The sequence below is a fragment of the Diabrotica undecimpunctata genome, chromosome 4 (assembly GCF_040954645.1).
Source record: "Diabrotica undecimpunctata isolate CICGRU chromosome 4, icDiaUnde3, whole genome shotgun sequence".
Classification (NCBI taxonomy): Eukaryota; Metazoa; Arthropoda; class Insecta; order Coleoptera; family Chrysomelidae; genus Diabrotica; species Diabrotica undecimpunctata.
This window is the reverse complement of record NC_092806.1, coordinates 16,980,867-16,991,695: the sequence shown is the minus strand read 5'-3', so window position 1 is coordinate 16,991,695 and position 10,829 is coordinate 16,980,867. Positions and strand designations below refer to the sequence as shown.

The 10,829-nt window shown below is 32.4% G+C and overlaps 1 protein-coding gene across 1 annotated transcript; it reads right to left on the bottom strand.

Annotated features, from left to right (window-relative positions):
* Positions 1–412: 412 nt before the first annotated feature.
* Positions 413–8,403, bottom strand: LOC140439244 (E3 ubiquitin-protein ligase TM129). Its single transcript, XM_072529037.1, has 4 exons — positions 8,077–8,403; positions 5,298–5,506; positions 2,202–2,583; positions 413–774 (listed from the first exon to the last, which is right to left on the bottom strand). Exons 1-4 carry the CDS (start codon positions 8,317–8,319, stop codon positions 505–507), a joined length of 1,104 nt encoding a protein of 367 aa, XP_072385138.1. The 5' UTR covers positions 8,320–8,403; the 3' UTR covers positions 413–504.
* Between the last annotated feature and the right edge of the window lie 2,426 nt (positions 8,404–10,829).

The following is a 10,829-nucleotide window of genomic DNA, read 5'->3' as shown; positions in this document are numbered from 1 at the left end:
TTTCTATTCAAAACAGCAGACTCTTTAACCTTTAATTACTATTTAAATGGGAATAAGCCACAATTAAATGTTAAAATACGTTTATTGACGTTTCAATTTCCACTTCGGAAATCTTTCCGAAGTGGAAATTGAAACGTCAATAAACGTATTTTAACCTTTAATTGTGGCTTGTTCCCATTTAAATAGTAATTAATTTAAAATGCCACAAGAAAATAGCTTCAGAACAATATCTTTAACCTTTACACCGCTTTCGTTTGAAATTAAAATTTCTAACTGGAGCCGGAGCTCGAGCCATGAACCTCATCAGCTACACACTTCGAAGCGTTCATGTCAGCACAATTAACTATCGAAGACGAATACCTACAGTTCAAATACCCGTGTAAAGAAAAAGTGAGGGTTATAGAACAAATAATTAACCATACAAATAAAGAAATATATTTTAATCAAATAAGTACTCGTTAAAAAATTATTATTGCACAATTCATTTAAAAGCTTCTAAAACAATCATTCATCTTGAACTCCTGACAAGGGACACACATCTAGCATACAAAAAGTAGCTCTACACATAGGACAGGTACATTTGGAAGAAAGCCAAGTGTTGACTCTATCAGCTTCTTGTCGAGAGGCAAACCATTTTGCCATACAGTCGCTGCACCACATCGGCCTGCAGTAACAGTTGGTGCATTTGTTTTCGACGTTTGGAGAATCCTCGCAAAGTTTTTGAAGTTTGACGTTTGGTTGAGCTTGCATACATCCATTGCATTGCTCTGAAACCTAAAGTTAATATGTAAATCATCAAAAACCTAGGAGAAAACAAAAAATATGCCATGAAATTTATTGTAAATCATCATAAATACGCTCAAGGTATTATATGTGCTTTCTACAATAAATAAGTGTGATATAAATGTGCATTATCCGTTAAAAATAAATAATTCCTTGTAACGTAGATATTTTGCCTACCACATAGGGTATTATTATGGGGGTTGAAAGTTGGGGACAGAAACTATTGGGGTGGAGATAGGGCAAGCAAAATAAACGAAACTAATGCGAACGGCACTCAGGGTTTGTTTGGAGAGCTGGGGTCGTGGATAAGTAAATGAAACAGGGGGATTGGATTGGGGCAATTACAAAAATGAAACAAAGTGGTACTCACATGAGTCTCTTAGAACAAACAAAACACAAGAAAGACCTCTAGCAATTTAAAATGGACGCCGCTTCGAGGTGCCAAATTATAACGATTACAACAACTAGTTGTAACTATTGAAATAATTATTAGAAATGAAAAATATATCTTTTTAAATAAACTAAAAAAAAGGGTAATAAACTTTTTTTCTAAATAAATAAAAAAAATGGTTTTAGAGAAATAAATCAAACATTCATTGTTGTGTCACCACAAACAGTAACAAAAAAAATAGACAATACAAAAAATACTCAAAATAAATTATTGTAAATAAAAAATTATCTTTTTAAATGATGAAAGCAATTATTATTATTTAAAAAATGTCTATCTTTACTTTAAAATTAAAACAAAAAAGGTTACCTTGATTTTCAAAAAAATCACTAAAACTTCTGGGGTTAAAACTGGAATTATACTGGAATTTCTGCTACGCACGAACAAAAAGGACTGGTTCAAATGGTCGGGAAAGACGACCAGAGACAAATAAAGGAGGTTGAAGTGGCACTAAACGACTTGGCTTCTTACAAAACAGGAATAGGTACAACTGGATACAATGGCAACATATGGTTATCTTTCAAAACCTCATAACTTGAAACTGTAACCACTGCACGTAACGTAACACGTACTGTACAATTAACTGCAAAGCTACTAATCTTCCATAACATAAGACGAAAAACAAAGAAACATTTCAAATTCGACGAAAAATTTGGACATAACGCTGAAGCCCACCGCTCTTGATCACGCCTCAGCGAGAGTGAGTTAATTCTTAAAAATCATTCACTTCTTAACTTGGTATAAAAAAAACACAAGACGGGAAAAAATACACATCTGTGAAATAATAAACAAACTCTAAAATGGTTTATTTTCGACCTCGGTGACGCTAAGATGAATTGAAAGTATTCGGTGTTTTAATACGTACGAATAGCGAATGAAATACACTAAAATTATTCTTCGTTGCTTTAGCAAATACGAGGGGATTTCAATACATACTGAGGAATTTTAAAAATGCTACATTCTAACTTACCTCATTTGTTTCATACTTGGGATTCATCTTAATAGTCTCATTAAATACATCTACAAATTTTTCTACTACTGTTTGATGAAACTTAACGTTAGGCAAAATTCTTATCGACCTGGCTACTTTATCTTTGAGATCTCTAAAATCGGTCGCGTTTATCCTAATTATAAACGGATCTACTCCTTGTCTTTCAGATTTTACTTCTATGTTTAGGTACTGAACAGTTGTATTGTCTGGCGACAACTCAAAAGTATCTGCTTCTTTTACTACTAGAGATGCGTCGCTTTGATGGACTATATTCATTGTTAGAGGTGACACTTTAATGATCCAATTTTCAGTGACGATGACAGTTACTACGGCACTGGTTTGCAAACGAATTTTTTCAATACTAAAAAAAATTATATTTAATTTACAAAAAGTTGCTTATGACCAAATAATGCTGCAGACTGTGGTTCCGATCACAAAATGTTACAAGCCGATTTTCGCATTAAGTTACAAAGTAAAACAATCACAAATAAAAGACAACAATTGATTCAAAAACACCCGGAAAAGTTTAGAGAAGCATTAGCAGAAGCTGGCCTACCAGTGACTACCGGATACCCTGACAAAACGTGGGAATACACAAAGAAATGGATCACTGAAGCCATCAACAACACTAATCCCAAAGACAAAACAGCTAGGAAAAAACATTCAATGACTGAAGAGACTCTCAACCTTGTACAATAAAGACGAAAACTTAGAAACGGCACATCAAATTCAAAACAAAAAGGAATAGAGATATGTACCATAAATACAACTATAAAACACTTGTGTAGAAGGGACAAAAATAATTATATTAAAAACATATGTCTACAACTAGATGAACATGCTGGCGGCCAAGAATCTAGAGAACTTTTCTCAAAAGTCAAGTATCTAATGAGAGAATTGAAACCGAAGACACAGATCATCAAAGATAATAATGAAAATACCATAACAAACCCAGACGGTATCGCAGAGGTGTGGAAACAATATTGCGAAATACTATTCTCTAACAACAACCCAGACTCTAACATAGAGAAAAGAAGTTATGAAGAAGAACCTCAAATATTGAAATCAGAAATTTAGGCGGCAATTAAAAAGCTAAAATTCAGAAAAGCAGAAGGAGAAAATGGAATTACAGCTGAAACACTCAAGGAAATAGGAGAATTAGGGACGAAAGTAATGCTTAGAATTTGCAATGAGATCTGGAATACCGGAAAGTGGCCAAATGACTGGGGTAAACTCACGTTTATTCCCATATATAAAAAAAATTCACCGACAGATTGCAGTAATTAAGTAGCATTGATATCACACGCGAGCAGAGTACTTCTAACCATCATAAATGAAAAACTAAAATCAATTCTCTTACCACAAATTTCCCAAGAACAATGCGGATTCGTCCCAGATAGAGGAACAAGAGAACATATTCTTAATATTCGTCAAATTATCGAAAAATCTAGAGAGTTTAACATAGAAACATATTTATGCTTTACCGCTGCTTTATGCTACCGTAGAATGGGATAAAATGTGGCATATTAACTACGAAAAAATACAAGAAACTAAACTTTGTCTTATATTTTTTCTTTAAATTGTTCTCATCTGCTTCCTCTGTAGATCTTCTGAGTGTGTTTGATTTATTAATTTCTCTTCTAGAATTGCTCTGAATGTTTTCATGATTTCTTTTTTTTTTGCAGCATTGCACCATTATATATTTTGTATTCCAACGTTCAACCAGAAGTCTCCCGAAGTCCTCCAAATTGTTGGTCGACTCGGTTGAGATCGTAATTGCCTTCCAAGTATATTCCAGACATGTTTTATGAGATTAAGGTCGAAACTACTTGCTGACCAGCATATTGTATAAATGCCTACTTCCAAGAGATAGTCTCATCGGGGTACATGAGGTCTAGCATTATCGTGCATTAACAAAAAATGTTGGCCAATATATAACACTCAGCAGTAAAGTTTTCATTATTTAATACCACCAAGTCCGTGCGTGCTGTTAATGAAATGCCTACCCACACCAAACGATCCTCCATATAAACGAGCATCCACCAAATAAAATTATATTCATTATGTTACATTGTGCATATCGTTCATTTGGCCTCCTAAAAACACGAACTTGTCTACCACTTGTATGCAAGCAAAAGCGTGACTCATCTGTCCACAGAACTTTTTCCAATCGGCTTCTTCTCAATTCACATTGCCAAAATTTAACCGTGCTCTACGACGATCTCGGACTGTTACAAATTGTTGTCTTAGCCCGGAAATCCTTAACAAACATTTTTGAGCGTTGATCGTGACAGCCTGATCTGACTTATCTAGCTATTCTGGTATTCTCATCAGGTACCCTATATATTTCAGCCATTCGCAACACTGCTGTATGGGACACACCGAATCTTTCACCTATTCGGCGATAACTCAAACCTTCTTCGTGTAAGAAAATGGCTTAAGCACATTTCTCAAGTGTTCTATTTCTGGCTTCTCGTTGCATCTTAATAGTTTAAACAAAAGCATTTAGAAACGCGTAAAGATCAAACTTTTAATTAACTTAAAAGTCAATTTACTCTTAAGTAACGGAATTGAAACATTTTTACTGATCTTTGTAGGCCACTGTATAGTTAATTTAAATTAGCGATAATTTTCTAAAAGTATTAATTGGTGTTTTAATTTTTTTGTAGTGTTCTATTAGTTGTTCTTCATTCTTTTTATTTACCTTCCGGTAAAAATTAGGTCAATGTCCAAATAGTTTGACAATAATTTCCTAGTTCGAATTATATGGGTGTACAAAGCTGTAAGTTACGAGGTATAAGGTAATGGCCTTTTTGACGAATTGTAATTTTATTTGTGAGCTTATAAATTGGGGCTGAATAGAATATTTACCTCAATAAAGATCGTTAAGTCAGTTTGAAGTTACGTTGAATTGACTATTTCATATCGTCGATCGAGAATCTATATTCAAATTTATATATTTATATTCGAATTCATACAATTGTAAATAGTTTCCTTTTTAGAAAAGTACAATATAATCGTAATTATTTTTGAAGTAAATACAAATATCGTATATATCTTTGTTCTGATAATTACCTGCGAAATTCCATATCGATGTTGGTAGCCACCGACCTCCAATTTACGTTATTATTGCAGAATTTGGTCAGATTAATAACTATGGGGTGTTTTTCACAACGGTCCGTTGTCCACTTCCATGCCTCGAAAACGCTAATAATCGGAAGAATCACTGCAAATGTAAAAAAACAGCTTGGCAAAAGTGGTATCGAAAGAGATAAGTCAGTAATCTAAAAATAAAACCATAATTATTTTTACTAGTACTTGAGTCATTCCAACCAGCGACGCAGATTTTGTAAATAATTATACTATTTGATCTTTAAATTTTCTTTTCCGTCGATTGTAATTTTGTTACTGGAAAAATAACCCATGCAAAGCTTGTTGGAATGATGAATAGAATTGACAAACTAAAACATTCAATTAAGAAAATAAATTAAGTGTTCCGTCTCCCCGCACAAATTGTTGCTTTAAGTATTTTATTATTATAATAATAATTACTCATTATATTTACAAGCTTTTGTACATTCTCCTAATTTTCCGTCTTTAAACGATACCTTATATCCAGGTCCAAAATTACAAAATAATCTTGTAAAATTGTTGTTTAAATTCAGGTTTCATAAATATGTCTTCACTGTAGATATTAAAACCATATTTACGCAGATTCTTATTGCTCTTCATCAACAAATCTACTGCTGAATACGAATTCACTGGGGTTACTTTCTGTGTATCTAGCTCACCATTTCTTGCAATTTGTGCCTTGCACTAGCTAGCAATCGACAAACCAGACTTACATGTATCCTCATTGATACTCCTGACTGATACATAGATCATGTGGTGACAAGAAGAGATTCTTTACAAATAGTATTATCGCTATAAAAAAAATAATTACTCCTTCTTGCTAATATTCCTTTGGATAATATTCTGCAACAGTTCAATTTGACTTAGATCACTCTTCGTAATCAATTCAAGTAATGCATTATTACAATTTATCATTCACATAAATTTCGAGGAGTTAAAAAATGGATAAAATAACCTTCAGCTTAAATATTCGTTAAGGAGGGATTCCTGTTAAATTGCTTGTTAGATAATCTTAATATTTAATTTTATTACATTTGAAATTGCTTATAATTATGTAGATAATATTAATAACTTGAAATAAGCACATACAAAATGTCTAGTCTGTACAAAAAAGTTCTGAGTTTATTTCTTAAATCAAATTTTTTTTTAACAATGAAGGTAAGTGTTATTTTTAAAACAAAAATTATCCTTTTTCCTAAATATGAGAGGCAAATATACAGCTCATGTTTCTCCTTGTCTTTTCTGTGATGTTAATTCTATTAATCTTCTCAATGGTAACATATCCTTTTTATGAAGGATTTTCTGGCAAAATTTCAATCCCTATAAAAGTATTCTACAATTTACTAAAATGAAAAATATGTTCCTAGTAATCTTGATTTTTTATCAATATACTACTATTGTATTTACAGTTTAACTTTTAGCTACTGAAATTGATATACTTTTCCTCGATTATTCAGATTTGAACATCCATCTAATAAAATTTATAACAATGGGTTATTCCTTGCTGACTGTCAAAAATAGAATATTTACTCAAATCTTATACATTATGTTGTTTAAAAAATGTAATAATAACCATTTAATTATGATTTTCAGTCAGACCTTAAATTTTTTTTAAATAAAACAAAGTTTTTCTAAAAAAAACATAAGATGAATAAAAAAAATATAAGAAAGACTAAAAACTGGAAACCAATCCTATTTATTTTCACTTTCAAAATATTTATTATTTGTAATTATAATTTTTCTGTATAAACATTGATACAAACATTTCAAATTGCTAAAAATTGTTTGACAAATTATAAATTTAATTCTTGTATCCTATAATAAGTTGTATCTAAATTCTTGACTAAAACAAAACTAAGAAGTTGTTGAGCATATCTCTCTTTTTTTCGACCCAAGTGGCTTTCCTAAGTGTAAACAAGTTATAGTCCTATATAGTCCTGAAATGTTTTAGGGTTTTCTAACAAACAAATTGTCAAGTTACCTTTACTGATTCGAATTTGCTTGCACACAATAAGATCAACAAGCCACATCTTCAGGGTTCTTTAAAAAATATGTGGAAAAAATGGCACATTTTTTTAATAGTGTTTTTAATAGTTTGTTAATAGAGTTCCTTGTAATACATTATCTATATTATATTATATATTTTATTAAACTATGAAATTATGTAATTCATACCTTAAAAAAATGTTATAAAACGGCCAAAACAGAGGAAAACCATTAGTGGATTATTATAAAAAAATTATAAAAGTTCATAAGTATATGGTCAATACACAGCTTCTAAAAAATACACAACGAAAATAATTAAGAATAATACACAGATAGTTTCTTACAGGCAGTACATTAAATTCCTTGATTATAGATATATTAAGGTTTTAATATATAAGATATATGAAAATTATCATTTCTTAGTCTAAATATACAAACTTTGCAGTATATAAATAGATATGACCCTGAGAGTTTGTTCCAGAAATTCACTCCAAGTGAAACTTTTGATGTTCTTTAAATGGATGCATATTTTATTATTTAGCATTATTTTATCTCAAATAGACACATTTGTTTACTCTTAAATTACATGCATTGTTTATTACTTGATAAAACCATTAAATACACTTGTATTAACTGTTATTTGAAATATGTTTTCACATCATGTAGAAAATATATTATCTTAAAAAGGCTTTCAATTATTTGTATTATATAAAAGAAACACCTAATATATACTTACGACATTGTTAAATCCAAGGAAAAAAGATGATATTAAATATCCTATCGGTAAAACAGAATAAAAAATTAGATACAAACAAGTCTTGTTTATGTGATATCTTATAAAACCTTCATGCTCATTTCCTAAAAGGAAACTAAAAATATTTGGTATAGTGACACCTGCAGTTATAAATTCTGTCGGCGGATAAATTAAACAAATACTTATAAGGAAGTATATCACAGTAAAAACAAAATCTGAAGACATTTTATAAAAAAATGAAAAATAGGAACAAGGTTATGTAGTGTTGTTTTCGTTTTTATTACCAGTTGATTTGACGTTTACTTAATTCACAGTACATAGCCCTCTAGTAAGGTAAGTTCTATAGAAATATTTGGGAGACAGTTTCTAGCGTCACTTGCGGACGGGCCGAAACTAATTTATTTGGCGGCACATTTAAAATGTAGGTTCTGACTATATATTATAGTTAATAAGCAATAAAAACTTCTATGCCAAAAACATAGTATATACTTGTGACATTTTTATATATAAATGTATAACATAGTATCAGGCAGAGAGTATATATTATGGTACAGGAAAGTTTTTATTTATTATTTATAATATTTTACTATTATTTTCGAAATTATAGCGTACACGCTATGATTTCGAGCTTTACCGCCTGTATGACAAACCTGATATTATTAGGTCCATCAAAATAAACAGTCTACGGTGGTTAGGTCACATAGAGAGAATGGATGAGGTGGAGCCGCCAAAACATATTTATAACCAAAGAATAGATGGATTGAGAAAGAGATGCAGACCCAGAGCACGATTTAAGGATCAGGTGGAGGAAGACGAGAATGTTGGGATTACGAAACTGGAAAGCCAAGGCGAAGAATAGCAGAGAATAGAGAGTTATCCTTGAGCAGGCGAAGACCCACCATGTGTTGTTGAGCCAATGATGATGATGATGAACTATTATTTTATGACTATATATCTGATTTCCATTACATTAACAAACCAAAGTCCTGAAAACAACAAAATAAAACACAGATATGCTGACACTTGTTTATTTGTATAATTTTCTTTGGTAAAGTATTGGCAACAAATTAATATCCTCCTCCTCCTCATTACTTAAGCCCTTGTCAGGGTGTGGTGAGGGGACACTCCAAATATTGTTAGCTTGCTGTCTCCATTGGCTGCAATCTTGTACCAGATTGACAACTTCATGTAGGGATTTTTCCACCAATCTTCATTTAATCTATAGTTTATTCGTCTTCCGGGTTTGGACCGTGTCATTTGTGAGTGACCCAAAAGTGGGTTCATCTCGACGTTTCGCTACAATTGTATGTAGCTTCTTCAGGAGAACAAAAAAGAAAAGAAACAAAAGACAAGAAGATGGGTAGTTAGCAACGGTAACTCAGTTACTCAACGCAACCAGAGGCGAATACTAACTACCAAGATGGGCATTTGGTCACAGTAACTCAACTACTCAACGCAGCCAGAGGTGAAAACCAAATGCCAGGACAGGGATTCACGTCCAACAGCTCAGAACACTAACGCGTCGAGAGGCAGGGAGTGAATCCGACGATTACTCCGCTACCGCTCTATTTATAGTCGCGGTGACCTGTCGTGTCGGGACGGATCGGCACACTCCGTGGCGCGAACGTCAAGAAGCGCGCGCTGGCCAATCGTGGTAGCGGGACCGGACGGCGGCTCTAGACTGGGATTCCAGATGGGAGACAAGTAGTATCCTTCCTCTCGATTGATATTATGTGGATTTTTTCGGATCTCTAGAGATTCGCGGATTTTCCTGGAATAAAAGAAGGGGCTCTTAGAAATGATATGAGTTTTTTCGAACAATATGGAATGACCGGTTTCTTGGCAGTGTTCTGCAACTGCAGAACTTAATCTTCAACTGCAGAATTTAATCTTCCCATCATGTTGGAGATTTTCCTTTTGATAAACAAATATAGATGCTTCTACATTCATGAATACTGATAAGTTTCATACCTTCTAAAATACTCTTCCTTACTGGACCATCTGTAGATAATAAAGTGTAAACTCTAGCGTTTCTAACATTTTGCTCTTCAGGATCACCACTTCACCACAAATTAGTATGTAACTATTGCTCAGAAGTAGAAGGTCCATGAAAATCTATAATAATGAAGTATTGTTAAAATAAAAAATGTATGACTTTTTACTTTAAGGAATACAATAATTAGAGTTAAGAGTTTTAATGATTTTTACTTTTTACTACCAAAAGTTTGGTATAATTAGGTGCTGTTCTTACCTGATGCTTCTAAAAATAAACTCAATTGTCAGAATGTTTAGTAACCTTTCGTCCAACTTTATAACTAACTTTCACCAGCAATGTTAATTAATCACAATAATTATTAGACATATAAAAATTGATGTGTACTGTTTTTATCTCCTATTTCCAAAATTTGGGATACATTTTTATAACGCCATTTCCAATTTGCAAAGGCGTGGATTACAATGTTGCCATTGCCACTAACACATTTTTTTTCCGGTGGATTCTAAAAATTCTTTAGAAATAAGTTATTGTAAATTTAAGTTGTGACTTTAGTAGAATTTGCTACAATATTTATTTGGGAAAACATTCTGTAGTATAATCTTTATTTGGGTAAATATGCAAACCTACAAACCTAGTAAAACCATAGCGACGGCACTTACATTAACGTCATATGTGACTAGTAGCGCCGTCGCCATTATGAACGGCTGGACCCATGCAGTTCACTCTCCCCACATTTCCT

Bases quoted from the DNA above. Each gene is read 5' to 3' on its own strand.
- LOC140439244 (XM_072529037.1), bottom strand. From the start codon at position 8,319: ATGTCTTCAGATTTTGTTTTTACTGTGATATACTTCCTTATAAGTATT. The intron at 5,507-8,076 runs GTAAGTATATAT...TTTTATTTTTAG, and splicing joins TCCTTGGATTTAACAATGTC to ATTACTGACTTATCTCTTTC. The intron at 2,584-5,297 runs GTAATTATCAGA...AATTTTTTTTAG, and splicing joins ATCGATATGGAATTTCGCAG to TATTGAAAAAATTCGTTTGC.